Source organism: Podarcis gaigeae, assembly GCF_964106915.1.
Source record: "Podarcis gaigeae genome assembly, chromosome: 2".
NCBI classification, from domain to species: Eukaryota; Metazoa; Chordata; class Lepidosauria; order Squamata; family Lacertidae; genus Podarcis; species Podarcis gaigeae.
Window position 1 is genome coordinate 110,040,234 of NC_139679.1, and position 24,054 is coordinate 110,064,287.

Here is a 24,054-nt window from a genome sequence, read left to right on the forward strand (position 1 = left end):
CACCCGCGTCCCTGCTTTAGAGGTAGGTCACTGTTATTCCCCAATTAGGCGATGGGAGAAGCAAGGCTGAGGAGCAGCACTTAGAGTCTACGGCAGAGCACAAAGTCTTGTAGAAGGGTCAGAGTCCAGTTCTCAGTCTGTTTGTGACAGTGTTGTCTCTCCAGATGCATTTGTCCCTCTCAGCGTCTCTTGTTTTTCTTGGTTCTCTCCTAGAACTACCTGGAGATGTCAGGGAACGAATCTGGGACATAAAGCTTGCAGAGCAGAAGCCCTTTGCCAGTTAGGCCGGACTTTTGATTTGTTCCACAGCAGATGAGGCAGAGGAGTGAGAAGCAAAGGAGTCAAGAGAAAAAACTGAGGTGGGAGGAGCTACAGCAGCATCATTTGGCAACCCTTTTGCAGGGTGGCATTACATTCAATAGTACAGTGGTACCTCGGGTTAAGAACTTAATTCGTTTTGGAGGTCCGTTCTTAACCTGAAACTGTTCTTAACCTGAGGTACCACTTTAGCTAATGGGGCCTCCTGCTGCGCTGCTGGAGCACAATTTCTGTTCATCCTGAAGCAAAGTTCTTAACCCGAGGTACTATTTCTGGGTTAGCGGAGTCTGTAACCTGAAGCGTCTGTAACCCAAGGCACCACTGTATCATAGTGTCTGGGTGACCCTGAGGGTCATCCAATCCACCCCCTGCAATGCAGGAATCTTATCTTAAGCACAGAGCCTTACGTTTACATCTGGTTGGTTGCTCCTTTCCAGACCTACCGTCTTGCAGCCCATTGCATATAACCAAATGTGGTAAGGGCTGCTGTTTCTAGAGCTTGACTGGCTGTGGTTTCCGGCTTCCGTCATTCCCTTTGATGCCCTCTAGAAAGAAATTTCTGGTAAAGATTGCCCAACTTCACCTTCTGGGTAGCCACCACTCTTGCTGCTGTTTTGGCAGATTGCCTTATCTCGTCACAGAGCCTGCTAGGGCTGAGCATGCACAATTGCGCAAAGCATGATGAAGAAAAATGAAAACAGCTACAATTTTATGAGGGAGAGGGAAAGAGAACTGCACAATTGCACATTCCGGGTCGGGTTGCACCCATTTGTTTCCTGTGTTATTTCTCCTTGTGACAAATTGCCGAAACTGAATCGTCGAATCGCACAATTGTTTCTGAACCACTGTACGTGGACAAGTTTGACATGCCTCAAAGTTAAGATTTCAGAATTACAGGTTCATGGAGGATGGGTCTCTCAGCTGCTATAAGTCGTACAAACTAAGCCTCCATGTTCAGAGTACTTCTGAATAATAATCAATCATAAGCACACACAGGCCTGGTTCTCACATAATACTAAAACATGGTTTATTAAACTAGTTTATTAAACCATGGCTTAGCGCTATGTGAAAACCAGCACAGCATCTTACCTATGGTTTATTAACTATAGTAAAAGGTTGCTCATTAACCAAGGTTTGTAGTTGGTTTATAAACCTTACTTAATGTTAACCATAGCTTAGCATTATGTGCAAATCCAGACCTTAACTATGGTTAGCCCCAAAGCTGAGAGTGAAGAGCAGTTCTTCCTGGCTTGTGTGTTCTTTAGTGGGGGGAAAGGGGGAGGAATGTAAGAAACCAAAGTTTAAATGATTGTCTCCCAGATGCCTGTTTTACCTATGGTTTGCTGTTACATGCAAACTGTGCCACAGACACATTTAATTATTGAGAATAAAACACCCATCAGCAAAAATCCACCCCATAAAAGGACAAAACAGAGGTTCAGTTAAACAGGGATTTACATATACTAGAATAACACCATTTACACCTGGAACCTAAATGCGGTAAGGAAGGAAGCTGCCTACTACATACTCAGGGGTGAGGAATTCCCAAAGGGGACGCCACTACCAAGAAATCCCACTTTTCCAACTGCTATACCTCAACCAGCAATAGGATACAGCCTCATCCAGGAAGTCAGTGCTTAATGAGGCTTGGAATGCCTGCATGGAGGCTTAGAAAAAAGCTAGAAAATAGTTACAGCAGGGATGGGGAGCCGGTGGTCCTCCAGATGTTGTTGCGCTACAGCTCCCATCATCCCTGACCGTCATCCATGCTGCCTGGGGCTGATGGGAGATGGGGTCCGACCATATCTGGAGAGCAACAGGTTCCCCATCCCAGGGTTGCAATATCTCAGTTTCTCATTCTGGTATCATAACAAGCTGGTGAGGTGAGCCTGTTCTGAGAGATAGTGGCTTGCTCAAAGCCCACTCATAGCAGACCCACGGCATCTTCTCACCATCTATTTCTTCACTGTTTGAAGTCACTTCCGCCTCGCCAACCCCAGCCTGCATCACAGTTCTTCCGAAAACAGGAAGCAGTGAATGTGTGGGGCGGAAACCAGAGGCGGCAGGAGGCCTTTGCCATGCACCGAGTGCACCCTGGCTAGCTCCACTCAGGAAGTGGGTTGTTGCACTTACTAAAGATGGAAAGCAGGCAGGCACGAGGCAGGCATGGGGAGGAGGCTGGAGGCTACGAACAGGCCAAAGGTTTGTCTATGGTTCCTGGCTATGCTCAGTGAATTCTGAACAGAATGTAGGATCGGATATAAAACCCAGGCTCCCCTTCTCTTAAAAACATGTTTCTGTCCTTTGTTTCTCTGGGAGGGGAAATAATCCAGGCAGTATATCTGTGCCAAAAGCTTCCTTGTTCAAGAAATGCAGCTGCAACTTCTCCGCCCTGGCTACTAATTTTAACTTCTTCTCACGGTTTCCGGTCACAGTCGTTTGCGTGCACTAGAGCTGCTTTTGCTTCTGAGTGTGCTTTTGGAACCCCCGCCAGGGCAGAGAGTTGTGGTTTGGGGGGTGGGGGTGTCAAGAGTTAGCTGCGATAACCTGTGTGCTGTGTTGTGTTGTAAAAGCGATTAAAACCAGCCGTAGTTAGAAAGAAAACACATGTAAGATGTCTGGTACAGACCCGCCTAAACTAGCGCTCCCATATGTCTGGATATTCTCAAACATTACCAGGATTTCAAAGGCGGAAGTCCGGAAGGTGGGCCTTTCTTTAAAAAAAAGAAAGCTCAACAGGGTGTCCTGGTTTTTATTTCTTGAAACAGAATTGTTTTAAGTAGGTGCCAAAAGCAGTACGGTGAAGGCACCTGCCTGGTGTCAGTAGGCAGTCAGTTCTAAAGTTTGTGTGCTGCCACACTAAAATACTGATTTCTTGCAAGTATTATGTTGCACCTCTTCAGTGCCAGTTCCACAGCTCAAAGTGCTTGATAAGACATATATGAAGCAAGGCGATCCTGTAAAATCTTACGGTTGTGGTCCCATATTTGGCAACAGATTCCCCGCATTGCGGGAGGTTGGACAAGATTATCCTTGAGGGTCCCTTCCAACTATGATTCAATAGTAGCACCTTGAACTTGGCCCAGTAGCAAATCGGCAACCAGGGCAGATCTCTGAGCAGTGGTGGCAGATGCTGACAGGGTCTCACTCCTGACAGCAACTGTTCTGCAGCATTCTACGCTAACTACAACTTTCTGATGAAGTGCAAGGGAAGCTCCACACGGAGTGCCTTGCAGTAATACAATCTCGAAGTCTGAATGAACTGCTTTCACGCTTTTCATGAAAGTCACGAATATGTACAATTGGGGGGGGGCAAAGGGTGTTTAAGGAGATAACAGAAATCACTGGGTTAAAGCTGACCGAAAGTCCAGAGGTAGCATTGTTATCAATTTACGATGGGGTAGAAGGTTCGCAGGGGACGGAGGTGGCGCTGTGGGTTAAACCACAGAGCCTAGGGCTTGCCGATCAGAAGGTCGGTGGTTCGAATCCCTGCGACGGGGTGAGCTCCCATTGTTCTGTCCCTGCTCCTGCCAACCTAGCAGTTTGAAATCACGAAGTGCAAGTAGATAAATAGGTACCGCTCCAGCGGGAAGGTAAATGGCGTTTCCGTGCGCTGCTCTGGTTCGCCAGAAGCGGCTTAGTCATGCTGGCCACATGACCTGGAAGCTGTATGCTGGCTCTCTCGGCCAGTAAAGCGAGATGAGCGCTGCAACCCCAGAGTCGTCCGTGACTGGACCTAATGGTCAGGGGTCCCTTTACCTTTACCTTTAGAAGGTTTGCAGGCTATGAAGGACTTGCTCACAAATTTATTGACAGCTGCACGAATTATGATAGCTAGGAAGTGGAAGGGGCAAGCAGAATATAAAATGGAAGAATGGTATAAAGAGGTATGGGATATAGCCAATAATGATAAATTAACATGTGCCATTAATGTAAGATGAGGAATATGTAGGAGAAATGATTTTGAGGAGATATAGGGGGTTATTTGCAGAAATTGTACTGTTAAAACGGAAATGGGTCAAACCATCGCTAGAGGTGTTCAAATTTTGGGAGGTTGGATATTTACAATGGAATGGTCTCCGTGGTGGGGTGCACATTTTTATTCTTATTCTTTTATGATTATTACTTTGTCGAAATAAAAAAGAAAAATTTAAAAAAGGAAAGAAATAAATTCAGAAAAAAGAAAAGTCACGAATGTGCTTCCTCCCCCTCTTTCACCGTCGCAAGGTAGGTTTGGCCGAGAGGTTGTCACCGGCTAATCTGTGGCCCTTCAGACATTGGATTCCAACTCCCATCAGCTCAGAGAGATTCCTGCCTGAAGAGCTGCTGAGCTCTGCAGACCAAATGTTCTGACTTGGTATAAGGCAGCAGTCACAGGGTGTTTGTTGCATGCAGTTTCGGTTCAGATCATTAACGGTTCAGCTTGCAGGTGATTCTCTTATTTTAAAGCACTTCCTCCAGAACCGCAGAGGTCTTTGTTGTAGGCCACTTTGCTTCTGCTTGCAGCAGTCTTATCGGTTGGGATAAATGTGGGTTAATCTGCAGGGAATTAATGTGGGTTAGAGATAAGAAGATCCTGTCTCGGCAGGGTAGAGGGCAGGATTAGAGCCAGTAAATCCCAAATGGTACACCACAGCACGCTGGTGTCCCAGAAGAGAACTGCTATGAGAAATAAACTAATGACATAATTAAAAGTTCCTGTGAGCCCAGAGGATTTACCGGTAAAGGAGGTAGCCTGTTGTATCTCTTTGTGTTACATAGTTCTCTGCCCTGTGTGGGAGGCAGGAAATTATTTCCAGCACTGGATGCCAGCGTCACTCCTAATTAGTTGACATCCGTCCGTCTTAGGAGACAATGGAGTGCACCTTGCAGGGTGAGATCAAGCTGTTGAGCAGTTGCAGCGCCCGCTGTGGCTGTAGATACGGGAGAGACGTGTTTTGTTGCAGCTGGGGCAGAGGAAGATGGCCAGTTGTGCTGCTGCAGATGCACTCCTAATAAAGCTTCTTAGAGGAGGCTGCCTGTTCATCTCTACACGAGTCATGGACTGGGGCTGCAGGGTCTGGAGTAGGGATTGCCCTTTCCTTACCACCTTCTTGGTATGAGAGTATTTTCCTGTTTTCATCCAGAGCAGGTGGCTGGAGGGCAAGGTGGGGTTGTGGAGAAGAAATGTGACTCATCTACCAGTCTGGAAGTGTTTCTCGTCGTACTTGTGCCAAAGATAACCTTTCACATGAGATCATAATAAAGCAAATCCCGGTAGTAGGGTTGCATGCTCTGCGCATCTTGAGAAAGCTGATGGTTCCTTTTAACCTGCTTATTCCTGTACATAAGAGGATTCCACACTCATAAAATGAGTTTGCTATCCATTTCTTGTATATAGGAGTTCGTAGAATGGGCCCTCCGCCCCACACAATAATATTCATGTGTTGTAGATGCCTATCCTTTCTTCCCCAGCTAATAGCAGCTTTTAGGGATGGGGAATTAAGATCAGAACAAGGACTAGAGGAGTAGATGTCGAGCAACTGCTCAGCAGGCAGAAGGACTCAGTCCTTAGCGTCTCCAGGCCAGACTGGGCGAGAACCTACTCTGAAATCTTGGAAAGCCCCTACCAGCCAGTGTAAGACAGTACTGAACTAGATGAACCAATGATCTGACTAAGTAGAAGGCAGATTCCTATGTTCAGGCCTCTCCCATAGGCAAATTCCCCAATCTTCAAAGCTGCCGTACGGAGGTGGCAATTTAAAAAAAGAAGCCCAACAGTAATTGCAAGATATCCTAATCCTAGATCTCCCGCGCCACTTCCAGATTGGCAAGATTGGCTCACCAGTCGAGACAACCTGCTTTGCATGCAGACAATATCAGATTCATTCCCTGGTATCTCCAGTTAAATGGCTCAGGCGGCAGATGACAGGAGAGGCATTTAACCAAGATCTTGGAGAGCTGCTGCCAGTCTGAGCAGACAGTATTGAGTTAAAGGAACGAATAGTTTGACCCCAATATAAGGCGACTTCCTGTGTTTGGTCCTCAGCAAAGGTGCAAGAAAAATATCTCCTTTCCTGCTCTGCTTCCTGTTGTGAAATTTACCCTCTCTCTGACGGCATCATTACAAAGCACAACTGGGTTTATTTAATAATTTTTTAGGGGGGGTGTCATCACAGCAGCAGCACACAAAGTTGAATTCTTCCTTCCCCTTGCGATTAAAAGCTCCTATAGGTGTGAATGGGGGGGGGGCTGATTTTCATCAAGATTGCAGCTGGGGAAGGGCAGATTATACCTCCTTGTACATTGCCATCTCTGTAAAAAATTGGTGCACACCCCTTACCTTTTGTTAGATAAACAAAACGAAAACTGCTACAGTGGTACCTCAGGTTACATACGCTTCAGGTTACAGACTCCACTAACCCAGAAATAGTGCTTCAGGTTAAGAACTTTGCTTCAGGATGAGAACAGAAATCGTTCTCCGGCGGTGCGGCGGCAACAGGAGGCCCCATTAGCTAAAGTGGTGCTTCAGGTTAAGAACAGTTTCAGGTTAAGTACGGACCTCCAGAACGAATTAAGTACTTAACCTGAGGTACCACTGTACTTGTTGTTTTTTTAATTGATGTCTCTCATATCAAGTGTAGTTTGGCTCTGAGGAGGACAGTCTCAGTACTCTGGGAAGAAGAAAGAGCAGGCCTTGTTCGTGTACTGCTGCAAACCGCTCTTTAAAGAGAAGTCCATTTTCCTTACTTGACTTACTTCTGGTGTACAGGAGTTGCAGAGCATTCAGGACTTAAATGGGTACCTGTTAAAGCAGACGTTAACTGTGTGGATGTGGCCGAGATCAGAGTCTGGGTTAGTTAAGCTTTAAATGCCCATTAACCGCTCTGCTGTAGTTGGAGTGGATTTTTGTTCCCCTCATGCTTGCAGTGAGGTGGGTGCTCATTGAGCGGGACTGAAACAGCCGCCATTTCTCAATCTATTTATAAGCCAAAGAGACATTTCTTTCCCAGCCTGCATTGATTGGTGCAGAGAACAAGGTTGTAGTCTTGTGTATGTTAGTCTTGTGGTGGGTTTAAACCAGAGAGGCCTGCCTTCAAATGTTGGTCGTTGTGAAGATAAAGGATGGCATGTGAGGCACTCTAAGCTGCTCAGGAAAAGGGTGCGAAAGATATCTATGGAGTGCAATCTGTTTTTTTACTCCCCTACTCCAGAAAGCATCACATCCTCAAAGGCAAGCCGACTTAGACCCCAACTGCACTGTATACGTAAAGCAGTATCATTTTAAAAGTCATGGCTCCGCCTGCCCCGCCCCGCCCCACCCCCCAAATCCTGGCAATTGTGGTTTAACAGTGCTGGCTGTTAGGAGACACCCCCCCCCCAAAAAAAAGAGCTAAAGTCCTGAAAGTTCCTGGGAAGAGGGATTGGTTGTTAAATCACTCTGGGAATTGTAGCTTTGAGAGGGAAATGGTGTCCGCTAACTACTCTCAGCATCTTTAACCAGCAACAAGGTTCTTTGGGGAAGCCATGACGGTTTAAAGCTGCATGATACTGCTTTAAGTGTAGTTCCCGTGAGCCCATGGACAGAGATGGGGATTTATAGCTAAGGCTGTAGGCAGAAATGTCTTTGTTGCAGGCACCCGACTGCTTCCGCACAGCATTTCCTGTTTAAAAGGAGCCACCTAAGAGCTCCTGCCTGGGTGAAGCTAAATCATGCCGGACAACAAAGGTGGCACTAAAATGGAACTGCAGATCAAAATGTTCACCCCCGCCTATGCTGCTGGACGTTGTTAAGAATATCCTGGCTAGAGAGGTAGAGCTACAACATGACTTGCCTGCTTTTCAGACTGGACATGTTGCCCCACTCCTCCTCACCCCAAATTGAATCCCCTTTTCTCTGACAGCCCCTTTACGCCTACAATGGTCAGGGCTCCAGGAGAGATAAAAGCTCCGATGCAATACATCCCATCGGCGAGGGATGCGCAGCTTGCAGCCCATGTGAAACTCTAGCTCCCATCAGCCCCAGACAGCATGGCCAACGGCCAGGGGTTAATATGCAGAAGGATATTAAGTTTGTAAATTGAGATAAAGAGAAATGAAACAGGAAAAAAATAATTGGCATGGCAGTGAATATCCATTCCAAATGGAAATATGATGCTTAGAAGCACCCCACTCCAGAAAAAAAAACCCACAGGCTAAACACTTAAGACATACCTCAGAACAAACACAGATTAAAGAGCAGGCAGCATCCCTCACCCAAACCCCTCTTTAAACAGTGGGAGGGACAGGGGGCCTGAGCAGGCAACAATAGAGGTGTCTGAGAGTGCTGTTAGGGCTGCCATATGTCTGGGTTTTCCTTGACACATGGGAATTGGGTTGCAGAAATGGTGTCCAGGTGGATTTTTGCTGAATTGGCAAAATGTCTGGGAAAACCTGGACATATGGGGAAGGGGGGAGGTGTTCCCCCCAAAAGCTCAACAGCTTTGACCCCCCCCCCCAATGGCAATCCTAGCCTATGGGTGTCATGATGGAGGACCTCAGATCTAAAGAACCATAGCATTGTAGCTATCATGCCCATCTCTCTAGTAACAATCCTGTAAATGGGGCAGATTAGGGTTCAATCAATGAATGACTTGATGTTCAAAAGCTGCAGGAAGTAAAGCAAACCGCAATCTCATCCCTTTGGGACTGGGATCCAACTGCATACCTGAGTCTTCTAGTGCCAGTGGGTTGCTCTCCAGATGTTGGACTACAGTTCCCATCAGGCTTGACCATTGGCTGTGCTGACCAGAGCTGATTGGAGATACAGTTAAACAACATCTGGAGAGTGCCATATTGGCAGCCCCTCTTCTAGTGTGCAGTAGCAGGAGAGGCAAGTCAGCCGAAAGGGAAAAAAGGTGCCTTCTTTGTTCTTAGGCAGAGGTTGGATGGCCATCTGACATAGATGCTTTAGCTGAGATTCCTGCTTTGCAGGGGGTTGGACTAGATGACCCTTGGGTCCCTTCCAACTCTATGATTCTTGAAACCCTCTTCCATCCAATCCCTATAGCTATAAACAGCACTCCAAGGCTCATGTTGCAGGCTGGCTGGAGCCCTGAACAAGAGCACTCCTGGTGGTTGGAGAATTGCAGTAACATTTTTGGGCTGGTGTTTTAGCTCCTTTATGTTTGAACTGGCCTGCTAAATTAAACCCACCACCCATTCATTCATTCCTTCATTCCATCACACCTTTCATGCTGCCTGGAGGTCTGCTTTGTGATGATGCTGGTTTTGTAACTCCATCATTTGTTTTCAATTTTGTTTTATTATGCTTGTCAGCCACTTTTGAGAGTCCTGTGCAAGACTGAGAGGCAACATATAAGCTGCTACTCAGCCAGGAAGTACCTGAGACAGCATAAAACCTTTAAAACATGCAAGGCCGCCTCAAAAGCGCCGAAACTCACTAAAAGCTGGCATTAAATTCAAACAGCAGCATAAAAATACACCACGAAACTGTGATAGTGCCCCAGCGGTAAAAGCCACAGTCTGTTTAATTACTCATCAGTACATAGTGACTAAAACAAAAAGGGTTTTTAAAAAAATAATAAAAGCAATAAAATCAGTCACAACAAAACCTAAGCACACCACAAGAACAGTAAAATAATGAGTTCAAAGAACGTTTATGATTATAAGCATATTACTGTCTTGTGCTGACTGCCAGGAAAAGCTTTGTAAAACATCAAATGACATCAGTCGCCAGCAAAATGCTGTTACTACCGGGAGGGGGGGCAAATGGGTTCCCCTTGGGAAAGAGTTCTGCAGCATGGGTGCCACGATAGAGACAGCCCCTCCCTCCCCTTTTTATTTATTTTCTGAGCCATCAGTGGGACTTCAAGCACAGACTTTTCTCCTAGATCTTGGTTAGCAGGACGGAACGTACGGGAGAAGACAAGTCAAATGAAGTATTCGTTTATTGTTACTTAATCCTACCTTTCCTCACAGTGGTTCTCAACCTGTGGGTCCCCAGATGTTGTTGGACTACAACTCCCATCATCCCTGAGCTCTGGCCTTGCTAGCTAGGGGTGATGGGAGTTGTAGTTCAGCAACATCTGGGATGCCCTCCAAATGTTGTTACACTACAATGCCCATCAGCCCCAGCCAGGGTGGTCAGTACTGGGGATGATGGGAGTTGGAGTTCAGCATCTGGAGCTCTGCTCTAACTGCTGTGCCGCACAGGTGTAGGTTCTCTGTAAAGACAGACTCCTATTGATACAATGGACGACCTGTGGCTCTTCAGGTATTGTTGGACTCTGACTCCCAAGAGGCCCAGCTAGCATAGCGAAGAGTGATGGGAGCTACCATCCAAGAACACTTGGAGAGCCACAAAGTTCCCCATCTCTACTTTAAAGCTTAGCACCGAAATCTTAGCAAGGACCCAGCAGAGCCAAGAATAGTGTTGTTTTGCTCTCAGTGCAAAAAGCAATCTAAGTGCCAAATTCTGTGCTATCCTGGATAATTTTCAAGGCTTGCTCCTTGTAGATCCTGTTGCCAAGGCAACAGATGACAGTGTTCAGATCCTTATCAGAGAGGAAGGGGTTCCCTAGCAATTGATGAAACAGAGCTCTCCCTCACCATGCAAAGCAGATTCAACAAGCGCTCGCAGCTGTAAGCTTGCAGTAGATAAAACAACCTAGGATTGCCGTGCCAGCAACACTCGCGTCTAAGCATCTAGTGAACTTTGCTGCATTATCCCTCATCTGTGCCACGGCACCATCCACACATATATTCAAGGCCGTTTGAGTGACAGCTGGCCATCAGTTAAGATAACCAATACGTAGATCATAGAATCTGAGGGGACCCCGGGGGTCATCTAGTCCAACCCCCCTGCAGTGCAGGAACAATCATCAATATAACTTAATACTTCTCAGGGGTATGGGGCACTGTACAGGGTTTCAGAGACCTAAAAAGACAGTTCCCTGACATCGGAAGAGATTACAACCCAAGGGAATAATTAACGTGGTGGAGTGAGAAAGAGTAACAAGGGGGAAATGCGAGCAAGCCCATGCAACTTAAATAGCCTTAAACATGGCTCCGGTTTGGGACAAAGATTAAGAGGTTTAGCCAAAAGCAGACATAATTACAAAGGAAAAAGGAAACTGGGGGACCTGAAAGGAAAAACAAACAAATGTTGCAGCGTGAAGTGCTTCTATTCAGAGATCCAGTCCTTTTCTGTCCCCACCCCCGGTTTTTAAATTTTTTCCCCCTCCCTGAAAGACAGTCAGCGTTCTGCAGACACTGAGCAGCTGTTTTAGGATCTCCCTCCTCTTTTTTATTTCTTTTTCCCCTCTAAAGATTTGTTGGCTTTCGGCAAACCTTTCAGAGTTTCCTCAAACCAGCTGTGGGTGGTGCAGTTTTGACTACAGAAGGATCAGCGCTCTGATAATTGGTGTGTTTAGGGATGGTTAGATGAGAACTCAGAAGCCAGTTTCCATGGGTGTAGCCGGGGGGCAGCTGCCCCCCATCAAGTAAAACAATTGTTGTTGTTGTTGTTGTTGTTGTTGTTGTTGTTGTTGTGTCGTTTAGTCGTGTCCGACTCTTCGTGACACCATGGACCAGAGCATGCCAGGCACTCCTGTCTTCCACTGCCTCCCACAGTTTGGTCAAACTCATGCTGGTAGCTTCGAGAACACTGTCCCACCATCTCGTCCTCTGTCATCCCCTTCTCCTTGTGCCCTCCATCTTTCCCAAAATCAAGGTCTTTTCCAGGAGTCTTCTCTTCTCATGAGGTGGCCAAAGTATTGGAGCCTCAGCTTCACGATCTGTCCTTCCAGTGAGCACTCAGGGCTGATTTCCTTAAGAATGGAGAGGTTTGATCTTCTTGCAGTCCGTGGGACTCTCAAGAGTCTCCTCCAGCACCACAATTCAAAAGCATCAATTCTTCGGGAATCAGCTTTCTGTAAAACAGTAGAAATACTTAACTAACTGACCAATCATGTCAGTTCTGCCCCCCTCAAACAAAAATCCTGGCTACGCCCATGCCAGTTTCTTGTTCTTTCCCCTGTACTGTTTCACATCTGACCCTTGCGATCGGTGGGCATCCCCTTCCTTGGCCGTCTCATTGCCCTTCCCTCTTCTGTCTTGAATTTTGCATTTCCTCCCTCCTCACAGCAGCTGCTGGGGCCCCACCCATCCTCCTTGAGGAATGCTTCCGTTCTGAGTCACCCACTCCGCCAAAACAGCCCTGGGTGGGCAGGAGACAGAAGCCCAGGACCCCTGCAGCTGCTGCTATACCACCACCAAGTCTAGAGCGAACCCTCTCAGGACTTTCCTCTTCTTTTCCTTTGCTGCTGATAACATGTGTGGGAAAAGAAAGAAAATCCGGAAAGCAGCTTCTGGGTCTCCTCCTGGGAGGAGACCCGGGAATATTTATTCTTGTATGAAAGAGCGAGGGAGTGAACGTCAGTGGCACAAATTCCAGAGCTATGTTACATCTGTTCCTGGGGGGGGGGGGGCAGCAGCACAATTGGGGTGCCTTGAAGCCTAACAAATGCTAGCGTGGCAGATGCGATTGTGAGCCAGAGTCCACTCAGTCAGGTCACAGAAAAAGGTCAACAACTTGATCAAATCTGGCCCTCTTTGAAAAAAGTTTGGATAACCCATGGCCCTTACATTAAGAGTCTCATGCTCTATCGACTGAGCTATTCCTCTCATATACAGTGGTACCTCGCAAGACGAATGCCTCGAAAGACGAAAACTCGCAAAACGAAAGAGTTTTTCGTTTTTTGAGTTGCTTCGCAAGACGGATTTCCCTATGGGCTTGCTTCGCAAGACGGAAACGTCTTGCAAGTTTGTTTCCTTTGTCTTGCAAGTTTGTTTCCTTTTTCTTAAAACCGTGCATTCACTTCAAGGAGCAACTCATAGCACGCGGTGTGGTAGCCTTTTTTGAGGTTTTTGAAGACTTTGGTGATTTTTGAAGCTTTTCCAAAGTCCGTGCTTCGCAAGACGAAAAAATCGCAAGACGGAAAAACTCGCGGAAAGAATTAATTTCGTCTTGCGGGGCACCACTGTACCACTACAGTGATCCTTGGTTGTCAGATGCCTTGGTACTCAAACAACATGGAACCCAAACACTGCAAACCCGGAAGTAAGTGTTCCGGTTTGCAAACCTTTTTTGGAAGTCAAATGTGCTCTGTTTTGAGTGTTATGCTTTTGAGTGTTATGCTTCCGATTTGAGTGCTACACTTCTGTTTGGAGTGCCACACTTCCGTTTGGAGTGTTACGCTGAGGTCTGCCTGTTTTTGCTATTTATTTTGCGTTTTTGTTTTTACGGCTGTTTTTTGTTTTGTTTTTGTGACTGTGTGGAACAGTCCCTTCAGCTAATGATTGATGGATTGTATGACTGCAGTATATTATTTATTGCTTTCATTTTATGGCTCAATGGTCTTGTTGAATAGTAAAATTAATGTTAAGTTACTGTTTTAGAGGTTGCTTTTAAGAAGTGTGGAATGGATTCATCCATTTTGCATTACTTTCTATGGGAAAGCACACCTTGGTTTTGGAACAGACTTCAAGAACGGATTAAGTTTAGGAACCAAGGTACCATTGTATATTCCTATTGTGGTGCAGCAGCTAGTTAGATCCCTCAGCCATGAAATTCTGGAAATTCTGCTGGAAATTATTTTGGCAAATCGCCTGTGTCCATGGGTAGCCCCAAATCAGACTGGCTGTAGTAAAAGTGGGGGGGAAATTAGCCTTTCTCCCCACTCCCTAGTCTATTTTGGCCCTCATTGAGTAGCCTAGGTAATCCCATCCCATCACGATTTTGAGATAAGGTGCAATGGCTACTTTCTTTGTGTTGGTGGTGTGGAAAATGCACTCTGCACATGTTCTGTGGCATTCTAGTATTACTTTGTGTGCTGTAGTCCAGAAGCTGAAAATAGGTTTTGAGGTTAAGCCACATATCATCATAGTTCTCAAAGGATAGCTTCTACATAACCGGGGGGGGGGGGGGGGGAGGGCGGATAACCAAACGAAATAGACTGATCTTCTTCTGTGCTCTTATCATCAGCTTGGAAGCTTTCCAAGCAAGGATTAGCATGATCACCTGGTAATATTTGACAACATGTTGTTAAAAGCAAAGTGAAGCCAGTTTTTAAAAGGTGAGCTTTTGCTCCTACTGATACTCCCCCCCTTTTGCTTAAGACCCCTCCCATGTTAAAAACAAAACAAAATCCAAGTACATCAAATTGCAAATATCAGAATACCGTACCAGAATTCATGCCACCTCATTCTGCTGCATTCTTCTGTGTGTGTTGAGTATCCAGCTGTTTTTGTACTACATTTCCAATCATCCCTGACCACTGGTTCTGCTAGCTAAGGACAATGGAAGTTGTAGTCCAAAAACAGCTGGAGACCCAAGTTTGGGAAATCCTGGTGTAGACCAACACCCCACCCCCATTTCTGAAGGTGTGACTCTTCCTTGCTCAGGCCCATAACTAGAACTGGCAAGTTTTTGTTTTTTAACTGCTTCCTGTGACTGGAACAGCAGCTTGAATTTATTCAGCAAGTGACAATGTTTGGACTGTGGAACTGTTTCCCCTGTTCCTTTCTGTTGTGAAGACACAAGCCATTTCCAGCACACCCTCCCCATGCCACTCGGCAAGGCTTTTCTCTTCCCTGTTCAGTCTACAAACAAATCTTCTCTTCCCTGGGTCATTAATAGACTTCAGTTAATTGAGATTAGCTTGGATTAATTCCCATGGGAACACTTGGGAAGGAGATCAAGGACCCCCTAGGTCGCTAAACATAGGGGGCCTGGGAAGGAGCACGTTGAGGGCATCAGTGGCCTGAACCAACAATCTGGAAACTGGGTCCTTAAAACATGCAATGGGGTGGGCTTCTAAGGGGCTCATCCCTGCCTGCCAGAACCAGCAGGACTTTATGACAAAATCAAAAACAAAGTCTGGGCTTCCGTGGTCCATTCTGAGCTCAGCTTTGTAAAGTTACAGTTAATCATTTACAGAGGACGTTTAAAGCTCTGTAAGTTAAGCCGTTTACAATCCCTATCGTGTCCTTTCTCACACCATCCCTCTGAAGTACATGATTCCCCCTGCTTGTACAGCAAACAAATTGTGCAAGGCAGTGCCTTAAGTCATGGCTTCCTGCGTTGCCTGAGAGTCTATCTTTAGGTCACTCTGGGTCTTCCTTGCTCCAGGTAGCAGCAACAATGAGGTCATGTCATTCAGGGCTACAGAACCATTGGCCCTCCAGATGTTGCTGGACTACAACTCCCATCACCCCTGACCATTGGCTGTGCTGGCTGGGGCTGATGAGAATTGGTTTCAACAACATCTGGGGAGGGGTAGCTATCCCCCAGCCTTGATGTGATGGGTTGCAGCATCAATTTAGAAAAATAAAAATGAGGAATGAACTGTGACCACCATTTTCCTGGTGACCTTATTTTCCCCTGCCATGGCATTTTTTTGCTTTGCAGCTATGTGGCTTATGGAAATTCCACAGGTGCGGCGTGTGATTGTTTTCCTGCTCTGCTAGCAGCCTTCCCAGAAGTGTGAGAAACAGGATGCTGGACTCGGTGCAAGGCACTTAGGTTTTTATAGCAAGGAAATTGATTAATAGGGCTAAACATAATCTGCTGAATTTTGGCCTGCCACAAGTTACTGAGTTTTAAGCCTGTCTAGAAGCCACATTTCCTGACCTTTGAAAGCCGGGTCTCTTGGCCCAGGTGTCTCAGCGGAAGTCAAGAGCCTTTCTTCAGACGTCCTCCGTAGGTTTGCTAGATGCATGCAGGGTGCTTGATCAATTCCATTTGTCCATTGCTGGGGGACATGAGACCCTCCAGATGTTGTGGGCTAAAACTCTAATCAACCTCAGCCAGCCTGGCCAGTCAAAGAAGATGGGAGTTTTAGTTTACAAAATCTGGAGGACGCCCCCATGGGCTAGCCTTCTACAGTATTACAGGCAACCTGGGCAAATTGGGATTGCACCACTGCCTTTCTGTGCCAAATGTTTGGTAACGAGAGTAGCTGGCTGAGATAACTGCCAACCTACCAATGGGTTGAAGGGAGATTAGGCAAATTCATGGAGGCTAAAGTGGGCAATGGCTTCTAGTCAAGATGGCTACTTGCAGGATTCGAGGCAAGCTGAGAGTGCTTTTACGTTCACATCCTCCTGGGGGGGGGGGTGTTTCCAGTAGGCATCTGGTTGGCCCCTTGGGAGGAAAACACTGAATTGGATGTATTTATTTATTTAAAAATCTTTTAAGAGACTTTTTTGTCTATAAATCTCAGAGAAGCACCCAATAGCCACAAGACGGTGAAGACCGATAAATAACAGCTTAAACATTCAAATTGCCATAGAATTTCAGCAACTGCAGCTGCCAGATCCAAACAATATCAACAGCCAGGAAATGTCAGGGTAGGCAGAAAGGTCTGCGAAAACACCCCATGCTCAGTGCTCGCCTGGTCTCCATGGGGATCCTGCTCCTTTGGTCTGATCCAGCAAAGCTCTTCTTATGATCAACTGCTCCTCCTGAGGCCCAATGTCCGCTATTGAGAGCCTGTCAGAATATATTGGATCCTTACCCCCCCCCCCCCGCAGGCAGCATATTCTATCTCCTCTTTCTGCATGCTATTTTGGACTGCCATGCTCTCGGCGCTCGCCAAGGTGACGGGTCTCAGAGGACGCCTGCCCTTGAGAATGGTTGCTTGACTCTCTTCCGCTGCAGGGGTGGGAGTGGGGCAGTTTAATCTCATTTCCTCCGAGGTTTATCTCCTGCTGCAGCTTCCACTCTATATTTTGCCATGGGGGTTGAGCATGTGTGTGCATAAGGGAGGGGACGACACATGCTGGCAGGCGGCAGCAGTGACTTACCTGGCAAGGAAGGCTAGGCCACCTCCTTTATTTTTATGATGCCCGAAGGAGTAGGAATGTGTTTTGGTTTTTCCCCCAGCAGAACCAACAAAGAACCTTGCAGCGCCCAAACGACTGGCAAGCTCATTGTGGCATAATCAGCTTGTTAGTTTTTATTTCATTCCACATATTCGTACGCCATTTGATATTCCAAATTCCTAGGCGGTGTGCATAAACATTAGGAATAGGCAGAGAAGAATGGAGAACAAAACTAATAGACTATGCAGAACTGGACAAATTAACTGGGAAAATCAGACTTCAAAGAGACCATAAGTTTTTAGAGGACTGGGGAAAATTCAGAGAATATTTGAAAACTGTATGTGAGGAACACACAACGCTAGTGTGCTTTAAAGAAGCTTTGTGAAAAAATAAGGAATATTGCAAGAATGTAAATGAGGATTAATTTTTTTTTATTTAAAGGCGATATTATAATTAAGGAATGCGAGGATAGGAAATTAATTATGGATGATTGTCAGAGGAGTTGAGGGAAGTTCAATAAGTTAAAATATGTGATGTGATATGTGGTATGAACAGAGATATTATGGAAAAATTCAATAAAAATCTATTTTTAAAAAAAGGAATAGACAGAGAAAAAAGGATGATTAAAATTCATCATAGAGACAGACCTTCAAATGCCTGCTGAAATAGGAAAGACTTTGGAAAGAGTTCCACAGAATTGGGCCCATAGCACAGAATGCAAGGCTTCTGTTTGTGACAATGGGGGACTGCCAAGAGAGACTCCCCACCCACAAAGATCTCAGTGATATAAGGCAGGGCTCCCAAAGTTGGGTCTCCAGGTGTTTTGGGATACCAGTTCCCATCATCCCTGACCACTGGTTCTGCTAGCTAGGGATGATGGGAGTTGTAGTCCCAAAACAGCTGGAGACCCAAGTCTGGGAAACCCTGATAGAAGGGATCAAGGGGTCCTTAAGGTATCCTGGGCCTAAGCTGTTAAGGGCCTTGTAAATTAATACCAGACCCTTGAACACTGGCCTGGAAACATATGGGCAGCCAGTAAAAGCTTTTAAGCACTGGTGTTATGTGCTGACAGGAGTCTGCCCCCGCCAACAGTCTAGCCACAGCTAAGTTGCCACAAAACTATTTGTTGTCTTTATTTTCAGGTCATCTCCTCACTCCCTGTCCCCAAAGCTTGTGCTTTCCTGTTTCTTCTTGCCTTTCCCACCTTTCAACCCACCATTCCGCCTCCCTGCTGCTGACCCGGGGTATATCTCTGTAACCAGGAGAAGTTTGCTTTCAAAAACAAAACAGCAGCGCTGACAACGCAGCCCAGTCCCCTGGGGTGCCACCCGCAACTTGCAGGTGTTTTTTTTCTGCCGGATGCTCCTGTCTGAATGAAAGGGACCCAATGATTTAACCTAGCACAGTGTGTACACCAATACAGTGGTACCTCGGGTTAAGTACTTAATTCGTTCCGGAGGTGCATTCTTAACCTGAAACACCACTTTAGCTAATGGGGCCTCCTGCTGCTGCCGCACCACCGGAGAACGATTTCTGTTCTCATCCTGAAGCAAAGTTCTTAATCAGAGGTACTATTTCTGGGTTAGTGGAGTCTGTAACCGGAAGCGTATGTAACCCAAGGTACCACTGTATAGCATCCTCCAGCTGCTGTTCAACTCCCATCGTTCCTGATGGGAGGAACATGCTTGCTGGGACTGATGGAAGTTGGAGCCCAACATCTGGAGGACATGCTGTTGACTACCCCCATCAAGTGAGAGGTTGGCTCTGTGACCTGATCTTGCATGGCCAGAAAAGGATGAGATGACAGAGAAGAACACTGTGGAAGTCAAGATCTAACCAGCTTTCTCCTTTTCCACGCAGCTTAAGATTTCGTTCAGCGAGAACCAGCTGGAGAGGACCTTCCAGTATCCGTCAGAGGGCTCCTTGCTGGAAGAATATGGGCCTCCTGATGAGTCAGAGCCTCTGACCTGCACCAACCCCCATGGGGATGATGAAGACGAAGAGGAGGAGATGCTGCTGCTTCATCGGGGCCTCCCGGGCCTGCTGAGGACCAAACCCCTCATTGTAGGTGAGTACGGGCAATACAGATCTAGACGAACCTATGGCTGGTTTCGGTATAAGGCAGCTTCCTGAGTTCCTGAGAGGGAAGTTGGCAGTCGGTTGTGCAGTCTGGAAAGAGAGGGGAAGCCTTGCAGATCCAATGTCGGGTCTCATTGAGAGCTTAAATCACTTGGAGCTGCTACGCGTCTGTTTTCAGACTGGACCGCTAGACACACAGCAAGCAGCTGGGGAACTGAGTGCTCTTGTTAAATACTCCCTACGACCAGTGGTTCTCAAAGTGGCAGGAAGGGTGGAGGGAAGGTTCAAGGACAATCAAAGAAACGTTTAAACATTTCCTTTGTATAGATGAAAAAACGAGACTTCGTCTCAAATTAGACCTATGGTAAACAAGATTAGCTGGCAAAAGCAAGCTCACAGCTCTCACTGAGTTTATAAACATACTTAAGGTACATATGTAAGAGGCTCGCTTATGATCATATTTTGGGAATGATTCATGCTCCTATGCAGCTGCATTGTTTTATACTTTCTGGGTGTCCTGTGATCATATTATAAAGTACAGTGGTACCTCAGTTTTCGAGCGTCTTGGAAGCTGAACGTTTTGGTTTTTGAATGCCGAAAACCCGGAAGTAAATGCTTCTGTTTTCAAACGCACCTCGGAAGTTGAATGGCTTCTACTGCATTTCCCCCCCCCCCCCCACAATTTTATCCATTGGCTTTGCAGACTGCCCTTTGTGCCTTGGTTGTTGAACGTTTCAGAAGTCAAATGTTTTTACCGGAACGGATTTTGTTTGACAACCGAGGTACCACTGTAGTTGTGTTCTATGTTATAGCATTCCTAAGAGTGTCTCCCCCCCACCCAAGTATTTATTATAAATTTTTAAAAATTGTGTGGTGCGAGCAAATTATTATTCTGAAGGTGTGTCCCAGAGAAAAAAGTTTGAGAACCACTGCCCTATGCGACGGGTGGGGCTCCTAACTTCCATCACCCCCAACCTCACAACCAATGGTCCAGGATGACGAGAATCCAGCAATTTAGTGAAAAGGGGTTCAACATTCATTACTCCTTAGGTCTTTGGGCTTTCCTTTTTTGCTGACAATGCCTCTGTTCCTTCTCTCCCTCTTTGCAGACGAGTCTTGTCGGCGGTAACCCCGTTCAGCCTCCGCCGCAGAGAACAGCGGAATATGCACAAGGATTCCATGCCACATTCTGAATCCTCCAACTGGACCTTTTATTATCTCTTTCCGTCTTCCAGTGACTATCGCACCCAGGAAAGAAGCTGGGGCCACGAAAGACTGAGGGGGGTGGGGAGGCAACCACTTTTATCCTGGGGCTACAGGTGCATTTCTTCCTTCGGATGGAAACCACTCCGAAAATACTCTCCCATTTTTGATACATATATTTTTCCCTATCTGACTGGCACTGAAATCATGTGAGAGACGCTGCCCAGCCTAGCTGGGAGAGGGCACTCTCAACTTTCTCTTATCCTTGCACTGCCAGCCAACAAGGAATCTGACACAGCAGCGACTTGGATACTTCATTTAAAAACTGCCAGCAGGGGGAAGCACTGAACCTTGTATGCACACTTCTCTGGGGTTGCAGAGTTTCAAACAAGGGCTAATGATAATGGTCATATCTTTCTTCCTGCTGTCACTCAAAATACCGCTGAAAGCCTCACTGGCCAAGGGACTTTTCTGTAATTGGGTTTGTTTGTTTGTTTGTTTGTTTGTTTGTTTGTTTGTTTTGTAAAATATTGTCCAGTAGGACTTAATTGCTGCCATGTGAGTGAGATGAGATTTGGGGAGGGGGGAGTAGGGTGGGGAGGGAATAACTAGCTTTGAGAAGGGACCATTATGTTGGCGCACAGCCTATCAGTATTTCGGGGGGGGAGGGGGCTTTCTACTTGCTTTTTTCCCAAAGCCATTCTGGAGGAAGGCAATTCAAAATACCACGGCTCTAGTTATTCCACCAAGAGCCATGAGTAATAAGGCATGTTAGTGGGCAAATGGGGAGGGGTCCTGGTTGTTTATTGAAGCAGGAGCACTCAGTATTCAGGCATGGAAGTGGGTCAATGGGGAAGGGCATTCTGCATGTGGGCAGCGCTTGTTGCTCTTTGGGGCCGTTTGGGGGGTTCCTCCCCTCTTTTTGTTTCAGACGGGCAGTTCATGTTTGGAAGCAAAGCAAAATATGCAGGGGGTGCAGTGGGGACAGCCAGGCGAAAAATGCAGCTTCCTGTCGTGGTCATGACCATTTCCTGTTTGGGATTCAGCACTCACGTGGGATTAAATGACGGGCGATGAAGAGGCAGATTGAATGTTAGAAAATGAAGTAATATTTTGATAAACAGGGGTTTGGGTTCATTTGTTTCTCCCCCCCCCCCCCAAAGAAAATATTATATTACAAACTGTCTTCTTGATTAGTATTTGCCATTTTTTGCCATGTGGCATTTTGAGTGGAAAGAAGTGGACCCAGAGATTATAAACTGAGAACAGCTTTCAGAAATGATTGAATGCAGAGCAGTTGCAGCTCAGAGTATAGACAGCTCTCCAGAGCTGGCTTCAGGCTTTGGGGAAAGCCTCAGATGAGAGATTACCAAGAGTCCCCTTCATCAGCAAGGGGCAGCACAAACTGAAGGAGCACTCCACAATCCTTTCCCCAGATGACTGATGCAAGCAAACCCAGGCATTACTGTTCTGGATCTTTCTTTGCCAATTCAGCAGTCATTTAAGTCAGCCGATGACAGTAAGAACCTCAATAATGGTGAAGAGGAAGTCAAAGAGCATGTTGTGCATTTGTTCAAAGGTGTCTTATCCAGTTTCTTGAGTGGGCCTTGCTGTTGGTCTCAGGTGAGAGCTGGCATCAGGGATCAGCACCACTGCTGAGACCCATTTCTCAGTAGCGGAGCCATCGCCAACTGCTCGAGCCACAAAGCCATGGTGCTTGTCCTCTTTGGTATCACTGCTTGTTTACCTGCCCTCTCCGGATGAGTAATTATGGAGAAGGTGCAGTATCCCTCTGTATCCCTTTGGGTGAGAATGCACCTGGGGCTAGAGTGGGGATGGGGGAACCCCATTGTTCTGCCAGAAGTTAGCAAACTCCATCTCCCATCAGCCTCAGCCAGCAGGGATGATGGGAGTTGTTGTCCACTAGAATCTGGAAGGCCACAGGTTCACCATGTCTGTGCTAGAGATAGAGAGCAAGCTAAACGTGGCAGTGACAAGAATACTGCCCCGCTCAGGGAAGCAGCAGCCTACCAAGGGCATATTGCCCAATGCCCACTGCGAAAAAATAATATACAAGTGGAGCAGCCTCAGGGCCTTGGCAAATGCCCCACCGTGACACCACAATGCATATATTTTTTAATCCTCTTAGATGAAAATGTGTAACTAAACTGAAGCATCCAGCTTAAATTGGGGGAGTTTTTTAAAATTTGTGAACAGGAGTTCACAATTGGAGCAATTAAAACCTGGGAAAACTGGTCGGTTAAATGCCTTGAGGAACAACGCAACTCATCTGCAGGAGAGGATGCATACACAGAGTGGAAGACTGGCCAATGTATGAGAGCAGAAAGTTGTTTTTTTAGAGTGCAGGTTGTAGACTGAGTAAGCAGTATGAATGAGTGGAAGGAGGCATTGATGAGAGGGAATGAGGAAATTTACACTTGTTTTTTTTCTCTCTCTCTCTTCCTTCCTTCCTTGCTAATTTATCTTGTTATCTGTGCACAGTTGTTATTATCATTTCCCCCTCCCCCCTTATTTTGCACTGCGGGAACAGCCATGTCTGGAGCCCATTAACAGGTGAATGAGTGAATGATTGAACACAGCAGACATTTCTTTCTTTGATGCAGAGAATGAGGTCTGCGCAGATCAATGTGTGTGGGGCAAGGGCCGAAGCAGCTGTGTCCAGCCATTTCCATCAGTGTTGTTGTTGAAAAAAATGGTATTGTTATTATTATTATTAACAATAAACCAGAATGATGTTGCACGTTGACCTATTGTTCTTCTGTTGTCTCTTAGTCATGATAGTTAAATGGACTCTTTGTTTACAGAAGCCATATTCATCTGAATACTGGCGGCAAATAAGAAGACAGGCATCACCCTCGTGGACAAGCCACGATTGGACTAGATAGACATGTCGTGTTCCAGCAAAGCAATCTGATGCTCTTCTACCTTTAAGGGTGTCTCTTCTGCACTCTGATGGAGGAGGAGGAATCTGGCTTGGCTTGTAGAATCACAGGATAAAAAGTTTATTTTCTCCCATCATAAAAGCCATTCCCCCACCAGCTCCCTCTGTCAAAACACACACACACACACACACACACGTGTTAAAGTAATACGTACAGATTGTTAATATTCTTATTTATTAGACTTCGTAAAGGTAAAGGTAAAGGTACCCCTGCCCGTACGGGCCAGTCTTGACAGACTCTGGGGTTGTGCGCCCATCTCACTTAAGAGGCCAGGGGCCAGCGCTGTCCGGAGACACTTCCGGGTCACGTGGCCAGCGTGACATCGCTGCTCTGGCGAGCCAGAGCCGCACACGGAAACGCCGTTTACCTTCCCGCTGGTAAGCGGTCCCTATTTATCTACTTGCACCCGGAGGTGCTTTCGAACTGCTAGGTTGGCAGGCGCTGGGACCGAGCAGCGGGAGCGCACCCCGCCGCAGGGATTCGAACCGCCGACCTTTCGATCGGCAAGTCCTAGGCGCTGAGGCTTTAACCCACAGCGCCACCTGCGTCCCCCATTAGACTTCTTAGTCACTTGTTAATTATGAGTTTGACCAAACTGTGGGAGGCAGTGGAAGACAGGAGTGCC

At 46.5% G+C, this 24,054-nt stretch overlaps 1 protein-coding gene and 1 long non-coding RNA gene across 2 annotated transcripts in view; one reads left to right on the forward strand and one right to left on the reverse strand.

Annotated features, from left to right (window-relative positions):
- PPP1R18 (protein phosphatase 1 regulatory subunit 18) overlaps nucleotides 1–23,233 on the forward strand; it is a 43,215-nt gene extending 19,982 nt beyond the window's left edge. Inside the window, exons 3-4 of the mRNA XM_083724156.1 lie at nucleotides 19,045–19,252; nucleotides 20,373–23,233. Coding sequence (XP_083580282.1) covers nucleotides 19,045–19,252; nucleotides 20,373–20,392 — 228 coding nt within the window. The 3' untranslated portion in view covers nucleotides 20,393–23,233. The remainder of the gene's footprint in view (nucleotides 1–19,044; nucleotides 19,253–20,372) is intronic.
- LOC310838202 overlaps nucleotides 1–24,054 on the reverse strand; it is a 35,197-nt gene that overhangs the window by 10,115 nt on the left and 1,028 nt on the right. The window lies entirely within an intron of this gene.